Source organism: Haemorhous mexicanus, chromosome 10 (genome assembly GCF_027477595.1).
Source record: "Haemorhous mexicanus isolate bHaeMex1 chromosome 10, bHaeMex1.pri, whole genome shotgun sequence".
Classification (NCBI taxonomy): domain Eukaryota; kingdom Metazoa; phylum Chordata; class Aves; order Passeriformes; family Fringillidae; genus Haemorhous; species Haemorhous mexicanus.
The window spans coordinates 16803749-16827677 of record NC_082350.1 but is presented as its reverse complement, the minus strand read 5'-3'; the positions used below and the strand labels follow the sequence as shown (position 1 = coordinate 16827677).

Here is a 23929-nt window from a genome sequence, read left to right as displayed (position 1 = left end):
CGTGGGTCACTCGGGGCTGGCACTCGGCAACCGCAGCTTGGTGAGCGGGGGGCGAGGGCTGGGCTGGGTCGGGGATTTCCCGGCAGAGCTATTGGGGAGGCGGGGGAGAGTCTGTATTCACCAGCGATCTGTTAAAGGGCAGCAATATTTTATAATGTGCCCCAGGGCTGTCTAGGCTCAGATCTCATAGATGATAATTTAATGCTCAGGGGAGCAGGCCTTTATTTTGCTTTTTTTCTGTCCTCTCCTCTACTCCCGTGATGTCTGTGGAAGTGTTAGCAGACCTGTGAGCCAGCCAGACCCACCGTCCTCCTCCCCACCATCAGTGCAGAGGAGCCTGGTGCTGTTTTTCAGTTCTGTGCCATAGGAAAATAGGGATCAATAGCCCAGCTCCCAGCCCTGGATACAGGCACATGGGAGGAAACAGCCCCCATTGTTTTAAGCTCTCTCCAGAGTGGAGATTCGCACAGTCTCTGATGCAGAGATGTCCAGCAGAGTTTTGTCCCTGCCTCAGCTCACATCTGAGCTCACTGCAGGTCCTCTGCTGCGGGGACATGCTCCTTCACTCCAACAACTAGTGGGAATGGGCTGATTTTCCACACCTTTTAAAGCAAAAGTCACATACCTCATATTGTTTTCCTCATGCCAATTGAACTCAGACTTAATTGCTATTCTCAGCAAACAGCTTGCTGCCCTCTGCTCCTGCCACTACCCCCATCTTCAGTGGTGTGCTAAGGCTATAAATAATTGAAGGCAGGATCTCCTCTGTCGCCCTTTTTTTGTGTTTTGTATTCAGGGGCTGCTCAGGGTCTGTCTCAGCCCTAGAAGCTGCACAGGCCAAGGCTGAGCAGCCGTCAGAGTGAGGGGTGGTGTGAAGATTCTCCTGGGAGTGCAGGCGTGCGTGGCAGATATCAGCAACCAGCCTTAACCATGTTCCTCTTGGAATAAAAGCCACAGGGCACAAGCTCAGTACATACAAAAGTTTTATTTTGTTCTCAGGAGGAAGACTAAGAGAACCATCCTTACCTGACATCAGGTATTTTATAGAATGTAATATATATAAAAAAAGAAATACATATATATTAAAAAATACCTTGCAGTTACATGACATAGCCAAGAGTACAGTTCATAGTGTATTTGCAAGTTCAACCTTCCTTAGGCCTTTTCCTCCTCTACAAGTTCTACAAATGGCTTCTTGGGTAGCAAAATGTCAGAGTGGCTCATCCACTGTTGGCTTCTTCCTTTCATGGAAAAACCAGAGGAGGAGGAGGAGGAGAAGGAGAGGCCTTAAGGAGGTTACAGGCATGCAGAGAGCACAGCAGGCAGTTTTTGCATGTTGCTTACAGCTATGCTGGCAAAGGAAGGAGAAGGTCCTGCTGAAGGAAGGACACCTCACCTGACCTTGTTCCTTGTTGGGACTTGTCTGCATGGGCCATGGAGGGGAGCTGGGAAGATATGAATACTTCTGGTGTGTTAGGTGGGCTAGAGTTAGTCTAGAAGGACTTGGACACCTGCAATAGCCCACAAGAGCCATGAACAAACACTGAACACCACTGGTAACCTGTAAATCAGATAAATGAGTGGCCTCAAAAGCAGTGAAAAGGGACTAGGTTCTTGCAGGAATGAATAAACTGTCATGCAGGACTAACCAGGCCCCTGAGAAAGAGATGAAACCCAAGAAAGGGTGTTTTATATTAAATGATTCTGCTGAAAATAAGTATTGCTTAAATACAGCTGATGTGAAGCTGTCTTGTAATGGAAAACTTTCTTTTGGAGGTTTGCTGTGGCGGGAAACCACAGAGCTAATCTCAGGGTGGGACTGGAGAGGGCTTCAAGTGATAGAAGATTGAAGAAATTTTTGTGGCTGGAGGTCAGGATGATGCTGAGTTCAAGCCCTGCTCTATGTCCTCGTGTTCTCTGTGGGTCACTGATCCCACATGGTGGGATACAGGTATCCCTTTTGGGCTGGTGCTGTCTTGGCAGCCGTGGCTGAAGGTTAAGGCTAAATGTGGATGCATCCTCACATCTTTGGGGCCAGGTGGATACCACCAGAGATGCTACCAAGAAGAGATGTTTATTTGCCTATAAAAATAATGGTAAACTCCCAGGACTCTATCTCTACTCCTTGCACAGAAAAGAGCTTCACCAGCGTGGGGAACCTGTGAGGTCCAGGCCTGCCCACATGGGTTTCCTGCACTGTCCATAGGCTCTGAAGCTCTGTAGTTGCATCTTCTGACAGAAAGATCTGACCAGAGAGTCCTGGGGGTGGGGACAATTCCCTGTACACAGCACAAAGCTTTGGTGTCAGGGAAACGCTGCCTCAATCGCTGTGCCGTTTTCCTGGCTCGGAGGGAAGTTCCCTGGAGTGTGGGTGAGGTTTGCAGATGGGCAGCACATGCAGAGGATACCAGCTGAGATCTTGTCCTTCGCCCCCTCCTTCCAGCTCCCCAGCAAGCATTTCCTAAGAATGCGAGCGAAGAGATGCGGGACCAAACGAGACAAATGACCTGGCAAGGGCTTGGCATGCGTGGAGTATCGTGGCTATTGCTTGCGAAAGACCCGAGTCTGGAGCACATTAAACAATAACAACAAGAAGAAAGGGAGCCGCGGTGGCAGCAGGCTGCTTAGTCACTCATCTCTCCAGCTCTGGGTCCAGAAATGTCCATCTCTCTGAGGAGCCTGTTTTCTGCTCCACCCAGTCCACGTAGTTGGAGACCTTGGTGTACACACCGTATACCTGCTTGCTGCCGCACTCCTCCGGACCACCCCACGAGACCAGCCCTTGGGCCACCCACCTCCGCGTTCCGGGGTCCTGGATGACGAAGGCTCCCCCGCTGTCTCCCAAACAAGTGTCCTTCCCCCCCTCGTAGTAGCCGGCACAGAACATGTTCTCGGTCACGCTGTAGTTGCCTGAGCGTGACTCGTAGCTGGTCTTGCACTCGGCATGCAGCACCACGGGCAGTTTGACGTACTGCAGGATGTCAGACAGGGTTCTCATGCCTGAGCTGATGATCTCGTCCACGGTGATGTTGGGGTTGGAGATCCCCCAGCCAGCCACCAGACCCAGCGTGTTGGGGTGAGGCCCCTCCAGCTCGTGCTCAAACTGGGGCAGGCAGACAGGCATGACGTACTTCCCCATGGTCACCTTCTCCTTCAGCTTGACCAGCGCAATGTCGTGGTTGTAATTCTGGATGTCAAACTCCTCATGGAGGATGATCCTCTCCACTGTCCTGTTGACAGCTTCCATCTTGTTCCTCACGTCGTGAAGGGCCAGATAGACGGTGACATGCTCCTTGGAGACGGGAATGACGGTCTTGTCCCGCCGCTGGGACCGCAGCACGTGGGCGGCAGTCAGCACCCAGGACTCTGAGAGCAGGGCCCCGCTGCCGAACCATTTGTCGTTGGGCACCCGGGACATGTCCTCCACCACAATCAGGGCCTGCCAGGGGAAGAAGCCAGGCTCCGCGTTCCGCCCGCCGATAATGCGCTTGATGATGCCAGGCAGAGGACGAGCCGGCCGGCCACACACTGGGGACAGAAGGGACAGCACGGTTACTTCCATCTTATTTATTTAGGGAACAAATGAAAAGGGCCCTGTGGCTGGTTACCTTCAAACCAAACACTCTCTTTTGTCCTTTTTGGTTTTGTTTTTCTTTCCATTTTCAGTTTCTGGAGGGATTTGGCTAGATCCACACCACTTCAGAAGCAGAAAGGCCAAATGAGTAATCTTACAGCCTCACTGTGACCTGTGAGCTCACCCAGCCCTTCCCAGACCTTTCAGGCACTTGCCTGGCTCCTGCTCAGTGTGCCAAGAGACCCAGGGGAATGATGGTGGGAGGACTGGAGCTTGACATCAACCCAGTCTCACCCCTCACTCTGAGACCTGTCACGAGGTCTGTGTTCTCACAGCCATGGCATTTGCCCTCCTGGAGCTGCTGAGGCTGGAGAAGGCTCAGCCATGGGATGTTGCCTAGCACCATGGGCTTTACTCCTGCGTCTCATCAGCCACAATTCTGGCAGCCAAACCAGAAGCCCTCTGCTCAGCTCTTCAACAGACCCAGAATTAATGCCTGAAGAGCCCTGACATGGTGCCTGCTTTGCTCCCAGAAGCACGGTGTTAGGAAGGTGAGGGAATCAGGATGCTGAAGGTGGCTCTGAGAGGTTGGACAGGTTGGGGAGGGACAATCCTGTCCCTAGGGAATTTAAGCCTTGGGATATGGCTGTTGGTGGTGGGGCTGATTCTTGCCTGTGGCAGCACTGTGGAACAGGACTCAGGTGGCTTGGGAATGCTGATATCACTGGGAGGTTGTGGGAGCCTATTTGGGCTTGTCTTACATCTGAGAGTCCCAAATCACAGGAACTCAGGTGCTGGTCTCATCCCTCTCAGTCTGCAAAAAAACCCCAGATCCTCCAGGGAAAGTGCTGGGACTCTGCCTCAATGCCATCTGTGCTGTGGGGAGGGGAGAATGCAAAGCCTCACAAACAGAGGCTCTGACCCCTCAGGGTGGTGGGGTCAGGATGAGAATCAGTCTTGGAACCAGGGCAGGAGCACTGGAAGCTTCTACTGTGGATTTGTTGAGGCTAGAGTCTGTCTCTTGGAAAAATGTAACTCTAGCAGGGAGGGATCATGGTGAATGTGTCTCTGTATGTGCTCCACACCCGTTTATCCCAGTGCTGAAAGGAATAAAAAACATGCTCAGGAAAAGAATTCCTGTGTCCCAGCCCAGCTGCTCTGCTGCACCGAAGACGATGGCTGTCCCAGGGAGATGCTTTTAGAGGAAGTGCATCCAGCCAAATATTTATTCTATTAAATTACATATCAAAAATGCTGACCAGGCTGCAAATGCTCCCACTAATGGCAGAGGCAGGCATGGAGCAGAGGTTCCTGGAAAAGAGGTTCCTATTGATGGGGAGGTGCGTGAGACATGGGAAGATCTGAAGAGCAGCTGGCCAGCTGCTGCCGGCAGATGACGATCTCAGGAGAGCGTCACCCTCTCTCTGGGATTTTCCATTTTCCTGAAGTCTCTCTGACTCCTGTCACTAATCACAAGGCCTGGAAATGGCCCATGAAAGCAGCTATGGCCCCAAAGCTGTCCCCGTATGCTCCCAGCTCAAATTAGTTCAGGCTGAAACATCAAGCAGAGATGCAGAGAGCAGCTGCCACAACAAGAGCAGCCACAGCCCTGGTCTTGGAGTTTTGTGGGATGCAGGGAATCTTAGGAGTCCTTCCTCTAGCCTTGCAGTGTCTCAGCATGGCTGGAGAGCAGATACCCTCCATGGGGTTGGGCCAGTGTCTGAACCCAGGGTGGTTGCAGCTGCAGCTGCTGCACAGCAGCCAGATCCCTGCACCTCTCTGGAGAGCCATCCCTGCACATCCCACTACAGTCCACACTCAAACTGCCTCCAGGCCCCTGAAGTACCAGCCAGTTTGGCCCCATGCTTGGCCATGGCCAGAAACTCCCAGAGACTTTTGTTTAATCCCAAGCAGGTGCCTGGCCTGGAAACTTGCTGGCTGCAAACATTTCTGCACTGCTCAAAGACTTGGGACTTTTCCTTCCCTGTAAAGCAGTTTGTTTTTTTCTGGAAGGCTTGAAGAGGTGATAATTGCTACTGGATGTGCACACACTGCCAGCAGGAGCTGACAGCCAGGTAATGCTCTGCTCTTGGCTAAAACCATCTCCAGGGATGCTGGCAGCTGAGCATGGCTAGTGAGCTGCTGGTTTCCTTGTGTGCTGGAGTGGGGAGTTTGGGGAGCCCTGAGAGCTGGCATGGCTGTGACCCTGGTGCCACCACTGCACCCTGACCCTCTGGGCCTGCTGGGATAGCAGGAAGCTTCTGTCTCCACCACTCTCCTGGCCATGCATTGTGGCACTTGGGTATGTATAGCTGGCACTGTCACCAGGAGCAGGGTTCCTGCACAGCAGCATCCCCTCCCTGTGTCCCTGCTCTGCACCCCTGGCTGTGTGAAGCCCCCCCAGCACAGTACCTGGTCTGCAGGATGGCAGCTTGGTCCCCAGCTCCTCACTCCTCCACTGCCCCAGTGCATCACACGTGTAGGTGGCTGCAAGAGAGCAAAGTGTTAGCTGGGCTCTGGTCCTGGCATGAGGGATTGTCCTTTCCAGTGAGGAAACCTTGCCCACCTGTCAGGGCCCCTTGAACCCTTTTTCAGAGCAGGAAGTGACCTCCCTTTTAATGCCCTCTGTGCTCCATTCCTGGGGGGCCATGGTAGCCCTGCTCCCATGCAGGGACATGTCTCCATCCTCAGTTTCATTGCCTGGGGCTGTCTGGAGGGCTGTGCTATCACCACAGCCTCTGCTGGCAGCTGCCTCCATACAAAACTACTGCCAATGCCCATTCTGATAATTCATATGTGATGCTGGGACCATATGCAGGAAGATAAAAGCAGGAAGACAAGAATGTGAGGAATTCTTTTGGCCTTGGTTGCTGAGGGAGCAGAAGAGAGAAGGACTGGGCTGTGTATGCACCCTTTCTACTGTCCAGAACTAGGTCTGGAGGGTACAGAGAACTGTGGCGCTTGATAAACCACTTTGTGGTTTTTCTGTGGTTGTGGACCAAGGGGGATGGCAGGAAAAACTCAGCCTGATATGATCCCACCACTATCTGTTCAGCTTGTTCTGTGCTGAACATTTGGGTGCTGGGATGAGGAGCCTTGCAGAACCCTTACAGAGGCTGCTGGACCTGGTGCTCTCTCCAGCAGCAGCTCCTTTCACAGTGACACAGAAAATTTTGTAGTCTGCAGGGAGCAGATGGCAGGGTGAGAAGGCAGAATGCAAAACAAACACCCACACTGCTCTGCCGAGGCTGTGAAACACTCAGGCAAAGCAGCCAGCAGGGCCAGCTCCATCCTACCTCGTTGTGGAACAGGATTTGTCCAGTCTGGCAGTCCAGGCAGGGCAGACACAGGGTTTGGTATGTGCAGGGTACATCCACAGCCTGCTGTTTGCAGAACACCCTGGAGCTGCCATCCCAAGCTCCCCCACTTGCATCCCACGTGCCCACCCTGGCTGTGCCGTGGGGACGTGGCCTGGCCCCACTGCTCACCAGTGCTGTTGGGGGCCATGTGGTAGTAGGGGTGCTGGCAGTGGTACTGGATGGCTGCCTGGTAGGTGGTCAGGTTGTTCCTGGTGGAGAAGGTGACAAAGCCATGCTCCAGTTCCGGCGGCGCTTTGCAGTCAGCAACTGAAAGCCAACAAGAAGGAGGGGTTGGACCCTGTGCTGCAGCTTGGGGTGTTCAGCCAGCCAGCAGGCAGGTAGTGCTGGGCTCTGGCATTGGATGGTGGCTTGTGGGGCAGACCAAGGGCCTGTATGGTGCCGTGTCCCTTTTCTCTATGGCACTGCAGGGGGCTCTGTCCTGGCAGGGCAGCCTGGCTCTGTGAACCCCTCCCATGGCCACCCTGCACAGACAGAGCACACGAGTGTCACCAGGAACAGGAGCAGCATGTCCCACCCACAGGCTGTGTGACCAACACCACTCACACTGGTGGAGACCTCAGGCCTGGGAGCCCCTCCATGGGGGATCAAGATCTCTCTGCTGCACCAGTGGGAGGGGAAGAAGCCTGTCCTGGCAGGTGAGGTCTGTTGTGAGATGGTCCCAGAGTGTGTCTTTGCATTGTAGAAGTGTGCAGGGAGGGGAGTGATTCACCAGCTGTGCATCAGGGGTGCTCCTCTATGCACAAGGCTTTGCTGAGAGCACAGCCCTGTCCTTCCTGCCCTGGTCTTGCTCACAAAACAGTGCTGATGAGCATTTACAGATCAGGTGGAAGAGCCCTGGGTCCTGGCTGTCCTATGACAGAAGGAGATGAAGGACATGGAGAGTGTGGCTTGGCTGGTCTGCAGGCAGGGGTGAGGCCAGTACATGTGGGTGTGACCAAACCTGCTACCTGCTCCATCCCCCAAGACATCAGCAGGGATGGCTCTTCTTTACCAGTCCCTAGTGTTGACGCAGGATGTGATGGAGGGAGGAGAATTTGGGGGGGGGCATTGCCCTTCTTCATGGCCTGTCCATGGTTCCCTTTCTCCCCTTGATCCCCCAGAGTGCTCTGCCCAGCCTCTCCCTGCAGCTTGTCCCCCATATTAGGTGAATGCCAAGACTCCAGGGAGGACCCCAGGCTGTGGGAGGGTTCATCTGCCAAATCCAGGAGTCACCTCCTTGCAGCTGAGCCTCCCTACCATGTGAGCAGTTCACAGCACATTCAGGTGATGCTGTGCAGCCTTCCCTACCCCATCCTGGGTGACCTGCCCCAGTGGAAGGCAGGAACCAGGGTCTGATCCTGCCAGGAAATGCAGTGCTGTGCAGCTGGGCTCTGCTATGTTTAGGATGAGGGGTTGAGTAGGGAAAACAGTGACTTTGCAGTAAGCAAGTCCTGAGGATCAGGGATGGTGTGAGGTCTGTTGGTTCCCATGTGCTCCAGAATGTGAAGGGATCGAGGAGAGCAGTCCTAGGGATCCAGGCTAACAAAGAGAGAATTCACTAGTCACAGTAGCTGGAACCAGGGATATGTACCACTGCTCAGGATTGCCTAATTCCTTGGGTAAAAAAGCCTGATTTATGGCAAAATACTGCAGCTCACCATTCACCAGGGTCCCCTCCACTGTCTGTAGAGACAGCAAGTGATGGGATGGGTGTGTAGGTGCAGGCAGGCTGGGTGGAGACCCTGGGTACCTGTTTCCTTGCAGGAAAGAGGGAATGAATGTCAGGGGACCATCCTGACCATGTCTGCTCTGGGATTGTTTACAGCTGCAGGGCAGCATTCACTGGCCTGCACAGCCCATCTCATCCCTGTGTGTCCCTCAGATCTGGGCAGGCCTGATCCCTGGAGAATGGGCTCTTGCTGCACCAGTGTTCCAGGTCCTGCTGAAAGGGTGAGGGGAGGGCATTCCTTCTGTGAGCCTTTCTAGAGTTTTTCCTCAGGAAAGGGGCCATTTAGCATCTCTGTCTTTGTAGGACCAGAAGTGAACTGACGTCCCCAACACACACCTCCTCCTCCTCCTCCTCTTCCTCCTCTCCCAGCCTCTGGTCCACATCCCAGCATTCTCCTAGTGGAGCCTCCAATGCCCAGGGAGCACAGCATGCGTGCCCATGGTTTCTGGGGATGTGAATGGGGCCAGATACCAGGCTCTGACCTCCTTGAGCTGCAGTCAGCCTGAGGCCAGGCTGTCCTCACCTCTGCCAGGCCAGCTGTGGGGAGCGAGGAACATCCATCCCCCTGTCTTGGTGCCAGGGCTTGGTGCCTGCAGGACAGGGCTGGTGATGCCAACCCATCCTCCAGGCCTCCTTGTCCAGAAGGTCTGAAAGGCACCAGGACTTTTGGAGAGAGGAGGGGAAGGAGTGTTTCTTATTTGCAATGCTGGGCCAGTGAGGAAGGACAGTGGGAGACTGAATCCAACCCACCAACCCACCAACCGGGTGGCCGCTCCACAGTCCTTGCACGGCTGCCTTGGAGGGGCAGCCAGGGCAGCCCAGGAGTCCGAGTGGAGAGGGAGGGATGCAGAAATGCTGGGAGCCTGCAGCAGCAGCACGCGGTGCCCAGGCAGCGGCGCTGGGGCCAGGTGGGCCCCCTTCCCCTGGGGCAGTGTGTCAGTGGGAAAGGGGGGCTCGACGCCCGTTTCCTTCACCCTTCTTGAGACGGAGTTAAGAAAGCACCAGGCGTGGGGGTTAAGAGTGCCATGCCGGTTAGACAAGCCACAGAGATGGATTTGGCAGCCAGGCCAGCGGAAAGGGAACCTGCCCTGGGTACTGGACAGATCAGAGGGGCATCGAGGCAGGCTGCCCGTCGGGGCGGCACGGCCGGCGCCAGCCTCACGCGGCCACTTGCTCCGAGCCGGCTCTTCCCTCTGTCTGGTTGTCGGCTCTATCTGCAGCTGCACCGAAAGCAGAGGGGAAGGAGGAGAGCAGAGAGAGAAAGCCCAATTAGTAGATGAGCAGAGAGAGACATGCAGGAAACCCAGCCCCCAAAACACCAGAAATCGTTAATGAGCTCCCAGTGAGCTGTGCCAGGGTGCTGTGGATGCCAGCGGAGCCACAGCCCTGCTGGGGACCCACTCACTCTGCTCAGCCAGGGCAGCCTGGGGGTGGTGGCTGGGAGAAGCTGTCACAGGTTTCTGTTTAGCCTCTCCAGGCTATGGAGCCGGATTTCATCCACTTTGCTGAGAAGTTTTCTATTTTCTGCATTGTTTGTTCCCTGCCTTGCACCACAGACATCCCAGGGAGGTGGGAGTCTTTGCAGTCTGGAGGTCTAAATTGCCCATTTAGGGGCTTCTTGGCTTTCCAAAGAGGTCTTAGAAATTTAGTGTTATGGGTCGTATTACACAAGAAGGGATTAGTTCCAGTCCAGCTGGAAAAATGCAGGTAATAATTTCCATTTTCTCAAAAAATTAATAATTTTTGTGTTAAAAATATTTACCTAGATGTTGTTCTAAGTTTTAGACAATGCAAATTTTTCTCCGATCACTGTTCAAGCTGGATAAAATCAATGGGAATTTGTGGTAGTGAGAGTGTAGGAGTGAGGAGTTCCTCAGTAGGGCAGAGGCATCACTGACCCTGCAGCTTTTAAGGAGCCCTTTCAGTTATTAATCTATTTAGCAAGTCTGAGAGCCTCCCAGTTTCCATTTGGCCTGAGAAAACATGAATTAGAACTCCAGAAATACTCTTTCTTCCAAGGTAAGATGCACAATTATTTAAAGTGTCTGCCCAGATGAGATGATTCAAATCATCACCTGTCCTTTCAAATGGCATTTCTTTTCTTCTCTCCACTTCTCCCATTTTAAGGTTTGTAGATATTTGGACATATTTCTCTCCCCTCTCACTTACCTGAGCAGTGCTCAGTTTAGGCTAGTACCTGGGACCTCTCTAATGCCCTGCATTTTAATAACCTCCATTTGGAAGGACATTTGGACCAGGAACTAGATTATCCCACATTGTCCCAGGCTTACCTGACAGAGCCAGCTCTCAAGAGCCAGGCTTGCTCTTTCTTTGACAGGGAGACAGCAAAGTGGCTCACAAATCAAGTTATATGAGTAATCTAAATGAAAGCACCAATCTCCTGCTTGTGGCATTTGGCCTCAGCCCCATTATGTTATCCAAGAACAAGCCAAAAGAGCTTTGCAGGGTTACGTAGCCTCTCTGGCTGGGTTTGTGTCTGAGTAAGGAACTCCACTCTGGCAGGGCAGCTCCCATTAGCATGAAATGATTTTAGCAGGAAAAGGACACTGGCAGGGTAGGGAAGGGTGTCCTTACTTTTGCAGATAGGGATCTTGTTACTCCATGTGCCATCCTTCAGACACTCGATCTGGAAGGAGTCACTTTCCACGTTATCCTGTGCAGAAGGTACCAACAAAAAAAAAACCAAAAAAACATCAATGTTCAAGGCAAATAAATAAATCTCTCAATAAAAAGGGAATTTCTTGGTGCTTTAGTCAGGTTATAGCTAGCATCTCCTGGAAGAGGACTTTTTTAGCTAAAAATTGCAATAAAATTGTAATGAAAAACTTGAGGAGTTTTCTTGCTGCCAGCAACTCAGTGGCACGCTGAAAGCCAAAGAACTGGAGTCACTTATTCCTGTTGTAAATGATGGGATGGGCAAGGAGGCAGCTCTGCATGAAGGATGGGACTGGGAGGAGATCAGAGAAATACCCAAGTCCATGTTGGAAGTCAAAGGGGGCTACTGGCTTGGAGGGAAGACAGCCACCCCATGAGTCAGCCATGCTCTCTGTGGTTCTCAGCTGTTTCCCAGAGAGAGCCTGCCAAAGTCCTGCCCCCCTTGACTCACTAATGCTGTCCCCAAGTCCCCGAGGACCTCCCAGTCAGTGGAGGCTGGCCTCTGCAGGGCTGCTGAGACAGTGCCCAGGTGGGGGGCAGGCAGAGCCCTGGCAGCTGCCTCCAAGTTTTTGCTGACTTTCTCTGGCAGGGGTGGCAGGCCTGACATTCTATAGGTTGCTGGCTCTGGAGGGATGCTGAGAGGGTGGCTCAGGGAAGTGCTATCTCCTCTTTTCCTCTGCATCTTTGGAAAGGAAAGGTGTTGGCTCTCAGAGGAGGTGTTTTCCTTGCCCCTGAGAAGGGGATGAGGATGATGTGTGATTGTGTTCACTCTCTCAGAGATGCAATGGATTTGAGAGGAAGTATCCTCTTCTTCCTACCCACATTCCCAGCTCCATGTTGTCAATCCATACCTTCAGCACTTTGTATCCAGTGTTGCAGCTGATGACAACCTGGTCTTTGAAGGTGTACTTGGCTTGAGAAGGCTCAATTTTCCCATTGATTGGTGGTTGCACCAGTGGGCACGGGTTTCCTTTGAATAGAAAGCAAATGAGGCTAAACAGAGGAATAAATGGGGCAAATGTAAAGTCCCAGCTCTTCCACCCAGCCCATGTAGCAGAATTTGAGCACCTCTGCCCTGCTTAGTCTACACTGGCATGGCTCAGCCAGGCTCTTTTAGAAGGCATGGAGGCTCCATGTCTTTCCTTCAGTCTGTAATTCTCTGTCTTGGAGCATTACAAATCTGGGAGCTAATAACAGTAGCTTGTGCAATTATCCTGCCCAAAATTGCTCTTCTCTGCAATATGGTCTTGTTTCAGAGCCCAGTTGTTGTAGGGGAAAAAAATAATCCTTTGTGGGGAGGGCTCCATGTTACTTAATGCCTCTCCTGTTGTGATTTTTGGAACAGATCCTTCCTGGAGACAGGATCACGGACTACTGAATTCATGCTGTCCACCTTTATAAAGCCCTTCCCATTCCCAAGCCCCGCAAACAGGAAAGCAGCAGGAATTACCAATTGCTGTGTAAGACAACTTCCAGCCCCTGTTCTCTCCAGAGTTGTCACTGTGGAAGCGGATCTGCACGCTGTTGGTTTGGGTTTCAATGCGTCCTGGGGACTTTTCTCCACAGAAAGGTCCAAACTCCTTTTGGCCTGCTTTGATCTGCCGAGGCAAAGATGAGTGGGTGATTTGAGGGGGCTCTTTGATCCCTGAGGCCACAGGATGGGGCTGGAGTGGGGCTTAAGCACCATGTATTGAGGGGATGTGAACAGAAAGAGGATCACTGTTGGCTGGAAGGGTCACAAGAGTGGTAAGAGACATGGGGTCAACAGAGCACAAGGCTCCTGGTGATTCTATCATCCCTGTTTAGACAGGGGTGATTCTGATCCCATCACCAGAGCACTGGGCACACAAAAGGTGAGTATGAGAGGAGGAGAGTGCAGAGCCCAGCTCACCTTGATGTGGTCATATGGACAGGTCACCTCAGGATGGTCTTCCACATCAAAGCTGTCCTCAAAATTCAGGGTGATGAAGAAACCTTCCTCCAGCTCGATCCTGTACAGGCAGTCTGAGCTCTTGGGGTAGGGGCTGGGGAAGTCGGCGCTGGTGATCACCCCGCTCCTCTGGGTGTAGAGGTTGTCACTGCACTCCACTGAAACACAGCCGTGGCTCCATCAGGGCCCTGACAGTCATGTCCCAGCCCTGACCATACTCAGGAATCCTCCCAGTGGAGTGGGGTCTGTTGGGTGGATCCATGGATTCCGAATATAGGTACATGGATCCCAAATATATGTCCATGCAAGGAGAATCTCACACAGCCAACTTCCAAACATGCCCATGGCATAGAAGCCCGGGGCTGAGAGCTAGTCCCAGCTAATCTACATGATGCAGATTCAGAGCAGGGACTAAAGCTTTTCATTTTTCTGACCTGAGGAGATCTATAGAGCTTGACTGAGGAGCACAGCCCCTGGGAGAAGGAGTCCCAGACTACTGGTTTGTAGGGGTAGAAGCACCTCATCCCTCCTGGCAGCAAAAAAAGGGCTGTTTTGCCTGTGCTTGGAGGGTGTGATGCCTACTCAGGGACCCTCTGTGTGCCCATGCCTGTGTGTGGGATGTGCCTGTGGTACCTTTGCAGGTCCTGTTGTCGGAGTGGAGGATGTAGCCAAACCTGCAGGAGCAGTAGTACCCGCCAATGTAGTTGTGGCAGTAGTGGTCACAAGCCAGCTCCTCATCACTCTTCTCCTGGCACTCATCCACATCTAGAATGGAGTTAACAAGGAAGGGAGGTCACCCTGAAGCTCTCCACATGTCACACTTTGTGGGGACATTTGTCATAACGCTGAGAAATCTGTTATCCCATGCGGTGGGTCACATGAGCACCCAAGGGTGGCCCAAGGGTTGCACACAAGTTCTTCTCTAGCCCAGTAACCCAAGGCTGACCTGGGATGTGGTCCCTGCAAATGTGGCTCCCTACCCTAGCAAGCTGGCCCTGCAGGCTCCAATGTTGCTTACCCACAGCGGTGTAATGGGCATCGAAGCCAGTGAAGCGTTCCTCGTTGGAGAAGTCAGACCTGAAGGTGAGGCCCATGTAGGGCCCTGGGGACAGGATCACTTGCTGTCCTGGAGCCTGCTCTGTGTCCGTTGTCTCCCTGCCACAGAAGGTTGCCAGCTCCTGGTCCTCGGTTTCAATCTGTTGGCAGAAAGGAGGGGTGAGCCTGGAGAGCCTGCTGTGTGTTCCCTGAGGAGGTCAGGCTGGGATTGGAATCATCTTCTCTATCCAGGAGCTCACACCTCTGCCTGTGCTTGCCCAGGCTGTCCCCTGCCAGGACTTGCCTGTATCTCCATGGGGCACAGGGACTCAGGTCTGCCTGTTCTGCCTGGAGGGGCCTCTGAGGCAGATGCCAAGAACAGGTGGCATCCAGGGTGTAGGGAGGAGCTGGGGGTTCAAGGGGAGGATGCAGAGTGGGAGTCCATTTGGGAGGTGGGATGAGATCATGGGGTGCCAGCGCAGAAGAAGGGATGTGAAAATCAACCCTGGGCTGTGCCACTCCCACTCAGAGCTGGTGGCACCTGAGCTGCTTCCCCTCACCTCTTCCCATGGCTCAAACACTGATCCATCTCTGTGAGGAGTCTCTGCCTATTGGTTTTGCATCAACTCTAAGCAGCAGCTGTAATTTCTGTCCCTTGGGCTGCCTTGGACAAGCTTGGTCCTGTCCCTCACACCCAGGCTCCCTGTCTGGCTCCAGAGCTGTGGTTCCAGGCACTGCTGAGACTCTGACTGTGCACCAGAGAGCTGAGGAAGGGGAGCGATGAGCCAGGGTGCTCTGTTGTCATATCAGCACATTCAGTAGTCTCTATGTGCATCCCTTTAAAACAGAGCCTTATCTATGCCTTAAAGCACTGTAATCCCTGCAGAAAACCCTTCAGTTTTCCCTGGAAACCCTCTCCTTTCCTTTTTCCTTGCTGTTTTCTCCAGCATTTATTCACCTCCTTCTCCTACACATCCCCTCCCCAACCCCTGTCTCAACCAGGACCTCTCCCAGGCAGTTCCCAGCACCCTGCCTGCTTTCCCCCAGGGATTTGAATATGAATAAGCCTCGGCAGAGGAATGTGATGAGCACCACCAGGCAGCCACCACTGCTTGAGCCAAGCCACTGCTATTGAGGCTGTGATGAAGTCTGCAGCCCCCCAGCACATGCCTGGGGAAAGCAGTCATCTGCTGGGGGCCCATGGGGTCCTGGAGGTGTTGGAATGCTGTCCCTGGCTTGCTTGGCCTCAGCAAGAAGAGATCCTTCTCTGTCTCCATCCCTGTCACCAAGAGACCCTCAGGATGTGCCTGCTGGGGAGGGTCTGGGGCTGAAAGGGAAATTTCCCAGAGCTGAACAAACAGGCGGAAACTCGTTCACACCAGGGAAAGCCAACATGGAAATGGCAACTCAGCATGCCTTGACATTGCCTCCAGATATTTTCCATCCTCTCATACAAGCTGGAGCTGGCCAGAAAAGAGAGACACTTTCCGATGATAAATTTTGGGAATTTCGAGAAAAAACACGCTCCCTGCTTTGGGGACAAAAACCCAATTGAATTTTTTTTTTTTGTGCAACAGCGTTCTGGGGCAAAAAAAGAAAACAAGTAATTTGGGCTCCATCTGGTTTCAATCCCTTTGAAATATACTGTGGTGCTTTAGAATTGCTTTTAAATCTGAAAGATTGTTTTGAAATGAAATAGTGTTTCACTCTGAAAAACAGGAGTGCCATCACCAGAAGTGAAGGAAAAAGGCATTTCAGCCCTGATGCACAGACTTGGCAGTGCCAGCACATGGAACACAGCCTCTTCCACAGAAAATGCTTTTTCTTAAGGAAATCTGTAGGAAGGAGGAATTTCCAGCCAGCTGTTCTCTGTGGGGCTGGTGGCTGTCACCTCTGCCAGGACTCAGGAGCCACCGTGTGGGCTCCTGTTCCTTGCCTTCTGCCCCAGGGAGTGCAGGACCTGCAGCGCAGCATTCCCAAAGCGCTGGAAAATCTTCCCAATGCCCTGTGCCTCTGCTCGAGGATGCTGCAGCCATGGGGCCAGCCCCAACACTGCCCCCAGCATCTCTGGATACAGCCCTGGAGCAGCAGGATGGGCCCCGGGAGAGCTGTGCTCTCCTCTCTGGAGGTATCCACAGCCCCTTATCTGAGACGGGTCCCATGCCCCGAGCCACAGGGAGCAGAGGCAGCCCTTCAGCAGTAAACTAAACAGAGAGGTCATCATCCCTGGTTAATATTTGCTGCTTCTGCTGGGGACTGTATACTTTTTTGTAGATCATTTACATCCAGCGAGCAGGCTGGTAATTAAATCCTGGTTGTTTGTTTGGAGTTTCTCCCTCTCGGGTCATGATGTCGACGTTTTCACTAGAGAAGATGTGTCCCTGAGGGAAATATCAATTGCCACAGAGAAATTCCCTATAAAAATACGCTGAAAGAATCTTCCTTTGAAAAATAAAATATAGCGACACCCTTGTGCCTTAAATTTACCCGTGCCAATGCCTCCTGCTGTCTTCCCTGTTTTTTCTTGTATCTTCAGTCCCTCATTAAGACTTCTGCCCTTCTGGATGGAGGCAGATTGCAGTCCCTCTCTGGCTGTGGCTATATGCCTCTGCATTTTAGCTGGTGCTGTGGCTAATGGGTGTCCCAAGCTGTGGGGCCCCTCTGTATTCCCCCCTTGGGCGAAGGAACTGGGATGCCCTGGCTGGCAGGAAAAAATGCTGTGCCAGGGCATGGGGTGTTGGGGATACCTGGGAGCACTGATGGTCTGGAGGTGCCTCCTGCAGCCAGGGGGTTAATGAAATGCCAGAAACACCGAGGAGGATTTGGCCTGGCAGTTTGGTGTCTGCTGCCTGAGAGGAGCAGCAGTCGGCAATACGGAAACACAGCCGCCACCCGCCCCGCCTCTGCAGCCCTCCAGGAATGCACTAATTGGACTGATGAAGGCCAAACATACCACTTGTAATATATATAAATGGCTCATTAGGCAGAGAAATCGCAGTGCTGGGCTGAAGACACTGGGAACATGACATGGGGAGGAGATGCTCAGAGCCAGGGCAGGGCACGAAGCGGCCCCTGCTGAGCGGCCCTGCAGAGTGTGGCAAGAAGGCAACACCCAGAGCAACGGGGCTTTTTTTCCACAATGCTGCTGCTACTGACTGCTGGGAATGAAGCAGGGACAGCCTCTGCAAAACCTCCATCTAAGTCTCCGGGAGATCTTCTCCCCAGGATACATCTAGAGTCCTTTCATACGCTGCAAACATGAAAATTGCCCTGAATTTCCACGGGAACATAGGTGGCAGCTCTGCTATGGGTGGTGAAGGAGGATTGCTGGTTTCCTGTGCTTTCACCTCCTGTGCTGTGGATTTGGCTTGGCTCCAGAGACTGTCCTCTCCTGCATGGCAGCTGCACCCACGTGCCCTATTTCTGGGCAAGGTTTGTTCACTGGAGGGGCTGGGGGTAAAAAGAGACCCAGGTAGGATGCTGGGGTCCTGCAAGAGCTGATGACTTGCTCCCATGCCTGGTCTCCCTCCTCCCCCTGCACTGTCCCCAGTGGCACAGGGGAATGGCCAGTGCCACCTGACACCTCTGCAGAGAGCTATCAGGATATGAAAGACAAGCAGCAAAGCCCTGGGCTCTCCATACTCCCAGCTGCCTCCTGGGGTTCACAGCACTCCTTTTGGGACCCCACACTCCCAGGAAATGAATGACCCCCCGGCTGGGGCTGGCTGACAGGGCCAAGAGAGGATGCTCTCTTCCTGACCCCCAGTTCATGCCAAACCTTGATTTGTGCTTTTTCTCCTTCGTTTGAATAGAGGAAGGTGTACATGGGCCCTGTGCACACTTCTTGCAGCCCCAGGCTGGGCATGCACTGCCCTGAATGAAAACCCAAGCCTGTTCCCAGGTCCTGCATGTGCCCCGCCAGTGCCCCATCAATCACTGATGGGGTGACCCCCATCTTCATTCCAATCAAGGAGCTGGCTGCCAAGCTCTTGGGGGCTGATTTCATTCCAGAGCTTGACTGAGCAACCTGCAAAACCCCACTGACAGCTCCCCAGGCTCAGATCTCCATAATAATCTTGGGGATTTATTCATGATGGCCCCTTAGAAGCCAGGATGCCCATCTCCCTGTCACTGTGCTCCTCAGTGACACTGTTCAAGTCATTTATCCTGATTTTATAGTCAGAGCTGTGGCTTTTTGGGTGCCCTGGGCCAGTGCTGCAGGCTTGCAAACCATGGTGAAACTCTCTCCAAATGAGGAAACCCCAAACTGGCTCCCTGTGGATGGTGATGAGCTGGGCAGAGCCTGCTGAGCCATAGCAAAAGGAAGGAGCAGGAAGAGGGTGGGTGGCTGCTCCATCCCTGTCCACATGCACCTGACAGAAGGCTGACAGCAGCCACCCAAAACATGAGGAAAGGCTGTATCCAGTGTGCTGAGGCCTGGAGTTTGGCTCTCCAGCAAACTGGAGTTTTCTACCTGCAAGAGGGGCTTCTCCAGGTGGGTATTTTGGGGATGGCTGTTCCTCCATTCCTCCTGGCTCACTTCCTTACTGAAGTGCAACTCCCCTTCTCTGCCATGCCCATTTGCACAAACAAGCCTCCCATGCTGTGAGCATTTCTTTAGGAGCCACATCCATTTTTTACATATATACACACTGGCACGCGTGCATGTGCATATATATATGAATAAACAGCTATTGTTTTAATTAGCCATTGTTTCAGAGCTCTGGAAACTGTTCCCTTCTGCAGACCACCCCGAAGGCAGAGGTCTGTGTGGTTTACAGCTCAGATCACCCTGAGCTTGCCACTTGGGATGAGCTTCTACACTGCTTAAGAGCTTGGGTGTGTGGGCAGCCAAGGAGTGAGGGAAGCAAAGCCCAGGGCACAGGGGCTTTTCACCTGTCCTGAATTTAGTCCCCACCTGCTCAGCCCCTTTTTAACCTCCTTCTTACAGCAGTCAGGATGATGAAGACCCTGAACAAACAAGAAGGTGTTTCTTCACACACAAAGAGACACATAATCATATATTTAACCTGTCCAAGTCTCTGGCACGTGGTGCTGCAGAGATTAAAGTTACTCATGAGCTCTGAAACAAATGATACAAGTTCAAAGATGGGGAATCCATTGAGCACCATGGCACAGAGCTCTGCCTGTATTTCTGAGCTTCCTCACTGTCACCACCAGAATATTACAGAGAAGCACCTGTATGTGCTAGGTCTATAGTTATATTATATAGCCATGCACTGTGGCCTCTGTCAAAGAGGGGGGTGATTGATGCTGGTTTTACAGCTTGCAGTGGTGGAGGCAGAGCTGGATACACAAACCCAAGGAGGGAAACAGCCATGGATTCATTCACTGCTCCCCTTTATGTTTTCTAAGCCAGTGGCTTAGTAGCATCAAGACTGCAGCCTTACCCAGCAGAGTAACCTCTGGATCTCCTGGAATCCATCCATTTTCATCACTTTCCAAATGTAATTCTGTGGTGGAGGCTCCACAAGCTGAGTAACAGCCCCGAGCAAATTTATACAGCTGAGATCTAAATCCCTGTGAAAAATACCTCCTTCTTATGGAAATCCAGCAGCAGGGAGAGCTGTGGTGCCAAGTTGGCACCATGGCCAAATAACAGGGAGCCTTATGAAAAAGGAAAAAAGAGCAGGGGATGAAGGGCAGGAGGAGGGGTAAAGCTTGCAATGGGGAAAGTTTCCAAGAAATCTGTTCCTTGAGCTTACTGGGGTTTTAAAGCAATATATCTCTATATATGTCCCTGGGCCCTTGTGCTTGGAGAAGATCCAGGAGAAGCAGAAAGAGCTAATCAAACCTCAATGAGAGCTGTTAGTAGCAGGGTGAGTGCCAGCACAAAGGGGAAATTAAAGCAGGGAGCAACAGATCCTAGAGGAAAAAACACAAAAATGTTTGCTTTGTTTTCTTAGGGCAAGAATAAAACAATAATTTCAATTATCTGGCAACTAGTACCAGGGCCAAGTTCTGTGGTTCCAGACCTGGGAGCAAGCTCCACCTGCCTCTGTGTGAAGGAGCAGGGTGGAGCTTGTCCTGGGTGATGATGTGTGTTCAGCCAGGCAACCTAGAAAGCAGCCAAGAGCCACCCTTGTCCTGGATGTGAAGGAAAGCCCTGCTTGAGAAACCTGTGGTGTACAGACAAGCTTGCTCTGGGGCACTGCAGTGTGTGGCCACCATAGTTTTGGGTGGGTTACCACCCAGCAGAGAAGCAGACTGAAATATTTGGAGGTTTTGGCCATGACAGCTCCCTGGAAACCTCCATAGCAGCCTCAAGCTCATGTCTAACCTTTCTCTTTTGCTTCCCGTGGGGCTGGACAGGGTGTCCCAAGAGCCTGCAAGGCATGGCCAAGGATCCAGGCTGGCTGCAAGAGGCACCCACAGCCATGGCCTGACAAAGTGTGCCCAGCTTAGTGGCCCTCTTTGCTGGCACCAGAGTGGCACAAACTGGTGTTTAGCCACAGGTGTTTCATCAGCCCAGAGGTGTGAAAATCCCATTGGGTGCAGTATGAATTAGGGGCCCAAATACTTTCAGAAATTTGTTTGTCTCTGGGTAAGCTCTGACTCTGGTGCCCCACTCACTGTTGGTCCAGTGGATGCTGCCATCATGCCTGTGTTCTCCCTGTGGTCAACTGGACTGACAACTCCTGAGCCCAATAAAATGGGGAAAACCGTCTTGTTCCCAGCTTTTCCAGCACTACCCTTTCTCAGCTGGCCAAGCAGCTCTGCTGTCTATCCCCCCATCTGCCCTGAGATGACACAGCTCACCTTGACATAGTCGTATTCACAGAGGTAGGATGACTCCAGGTCAAAATGCATGAAGTACAGCTTGATTTTAAATCCATCAGGCACAGAGATGTTCCACGTCATTTCCGAGTCGCTGGGATAGGAGTCGGGGAAGTTGGGAGACTGGATCTCCCCAAACATGTCTGTCAGCTCCACGGCATCTGCCACACAGAGCAGCAAGGCACAGAAAGGCCAGGCCAGGGGGTACCTGGAACACACATGTGAGGGGATGAAATGAAACTCTGGCAGAGACAATGGCTGTGGAAGGCTCATCTCTTCCCAAGTGGGTCGTGCAAGAGGAGGTGCAGCACCAGGAGCAACCCCTGGGAGGTGCAGGTGGGATCTGCATGTAGCTCCCATGAGGGGAAAGCGCCTTTGAAAGGTGGGTGCCACAGGCGCTGCAAGTGATGCAAAGGCACCTCCACAGCTCCCAGCCAGCCTGAAGTGCCATCAGGAGCTCAGTGCTTCCCATGCTGCTGGAGCAGCAGCCACTGGCAACACATCCGTTAACTAATGGAGCTCTGGTGGGCAAATCTTCATTTAATGGAAGAATAAACATAAGCATGCTTAATAAAATAATGATGCTTTCTAAATCGATTTAGTGAAAGCATCTTGGCAATAACTGCTAAGTATCATTATTATTATTATTATCACTATTACTGCTGAGCCTCATCCTGCCAAATTGGGATCATTAACTCTCAGTAAATAGCACACATCTTTGCAGCTGGGCAAAGATAGAACCAGGCCTCAGCTTTGCAACCCTGAATGTTACTCTTCTCTTCTCTTCTCTTCTCTTCTCTTCTCTTCTCTTCTCTTCTCTTCTCTTCTCTTCTCTTCTCTTCTCTTCTCTTCTCTTCTCTTCTCTTCTCTTCTCTTCTCTTCTCTTCTCTTCTCTTCTCTTCTCTTCTCTTCTCTTCTCTTCTCTTCTCTTCTCTTCTCTTCTCTTCTTCTCAGAGGCTGAGATTAATAAAGAGGTTTCATCATCAAACCCATCTTTAAAAAAATCTCTGTCTGAAGAGTTTGTCCCAACCTGTTACCAACTTATTTATCCCAGAGGAGGGCAGAGAGAACAGGTAAATCTCTGGTGGTCCAGCTGACTTCACACCAGCCTCGAGCTTCATTTGACATGAAAGGGAGCATGAGCTGAGTATTCCTCTGCACAAGGAGAGAACACCACCCATGCTGGAGGTGTGAACACAAAAGCCTGGGCTATTGCATAGGACCCAGAAAGACTCTACACATAGTGGAGCATACAAGGAAAAGAAACATGCAGGAAATAAGAGCCATTAAACATTAAAATTTCTAAAATAGGCACTAAGGCCTGGCAAAGGCTTGTAGGTGTGTATAACAGACATTGGAACTACTCACATGTACACCTGGTTTCAAAATCAGGGCTTGATTTAGGTCTGCTGGTGGGGAAATTGAAGATGCATTAGTGGATTATTTTTAACCTGTCTGTGTTCTTTCAAAACCAGGGCAGTAAATTTCTGGGGTTCATTTGTGTAGTGCCATCATTTTCTCAGCTCTTCTTTACAAAGAAAAGTAAATGAGAGCTTAGAAATTTGGATTGATTTTTCTTTCAAGCCGAGTGAGGTTGAACATGCCCTTTTCTGACAGCTGTTCTGAAACCACAAAAATGTGTGAAGGGAAAAACTGTTACTCCTCTGGTCAGAGTACATGCACGGGGCTGGATGCTGAGCTGGTGTAATGGGCATCACCTCCTCCATTTCAACAGGCTGTTTTCTTGTGCAGCTCTGCTTTCTCCGAAGCAGGGGAGGCAAAACAGCATCAAACTTCCTCCTCACGACAGGAAAGTCTTAACCTCATGTGAAAGTGATAAATGACCCTGGTGTGCACAGAAACCCGAAGCCCGCGCAGCAGGTCCCACCTCGCTGTACCTCTTGCCCTCGGCCGTGGCAGAGCGGTGCCCATGCCGGGATGTCCCCCTGGCTTTGCCTGGATGCCGGCGTGCAAGCCGGGCTGCGGCACGAAGCCGGGCCGTGAGCATTGCCTTGTCGGCTCAGGGACAAGGGAGCTGGAGCGGCGCTGACCACCGAGAATCCCTCGGCAGCAGGACACCCCCCCTGCCCGGCCGTGCCGGAGACCGCGGGGTGCGGGGGCCGGGGCTCAGCCCGTGCCGGGGTACTCACCTCATTTTGCTGCTGGCAGAGTTTCCCGGCGGGTTTGGTGCGGAGGATCGAGGGCTCGCTGGCGGGGGACGGCTTTGCCTCTTTCCCAGCGCTCCGCTGTCCGCCTTATCTCTGTCCGGAGATTTGCGAGCGTGTGTGCGCCTATGTGTGTGTGCGTCTGGAGCTGTCTGGCATTTTCCATGCAGGTCACGCCTTCCCGTGCCTGCAGCCGTTCCCCACATCCAGGCAGGCAGGCAGACCTGCCCGCATCCGAGCCCTCCTCCCCGCCCGCCTCTCCCTCCTCTCCGCCGCGGGGCTGCCCTGCGCTCCAGCATTCAGCGGAGTTTTTGTCTTCCCTAATCTCCAGAGTTTTGTGTATGTGTGTGTGCCCATGCACATTGTGTTTCCTCTCTCTCTTTTTTTGCTCCCCCCTCACAGCCTGCTTTGCCAGATGGCTAAAATTTGCCTCTCAATAGGGTCTGAAGCTCCAGCAAAAACAGAAGGCAAGAATGTGTGAAAAAAAAAAAACAAACTGTGCCGGGATAAATAGCTTTAGTGGTGGTGCTGCCGCTGGTATCGGCGCTCCGGAATTGCTTTTAGCATCTCTGCTTAGTGCCGAGCAGCGTTTGGGATGGGGATCTGGCTTCCAAGAAACTTTGGAGCTGTGACAGTCTGAATAAAATCAAGCCCTAATTTGCA

The 23929-nt window shown here is 52.4% G+C and overlaps 1 protein-coding gene across 3 annotated transcripts; it reads right to left on the bottom strand.

Annotated features, from left to right (window-relative positions):
- Positions 1–966: 966 nt before the first annotated feature.
- Positions 967–23628, bottom strand: MASP1 (MBL associated serine protease 1). 3 transcript variants are annotated; one of them, XM_059855519.1, is made up of 11 exons: positions 23252–23627; positions 21084–21309; positions 14287–14464; positions 13902–14033; positions 13230–13426; positions 12789–12936; positions 12190–12308; positions 11258–11336; positions 7063–7200; positions 5987–6061; positions 967–3528 (listed from the first exon to the last, which is right to left on the bottom strand). In XM_059855519.1, exons 1-11 carry the CDS (start codon positions 23563–23565, stop codon positions 2633–2635), a joined length of 2502 nt encoding a protein of 833 aa, XP_059711502.1. In that variant the 5' UTR covers positions 23566–23627; the 3' UTR covers positions 967–2632. The 3 variants fall into 3 exon arrangements, with proteins under 3 accessions (XP_059711502.1, XP_059711503.1, XP_059711505.1); XM_059855520.1 differs by lacking the exon at positions 7063–7200 and having other exon boundaries at positions 23252–23628; XM_059855522.1 differs by lacking the exons at positions 967–3528; positions 5987–6061; positions 7063–7200 and adding an exon at positions 9483–9882 and having other exon boundaries at positions 23252–23624.
- Between the last annotated feature and the right edge of the window lie 301 nt (positions 23629–23929).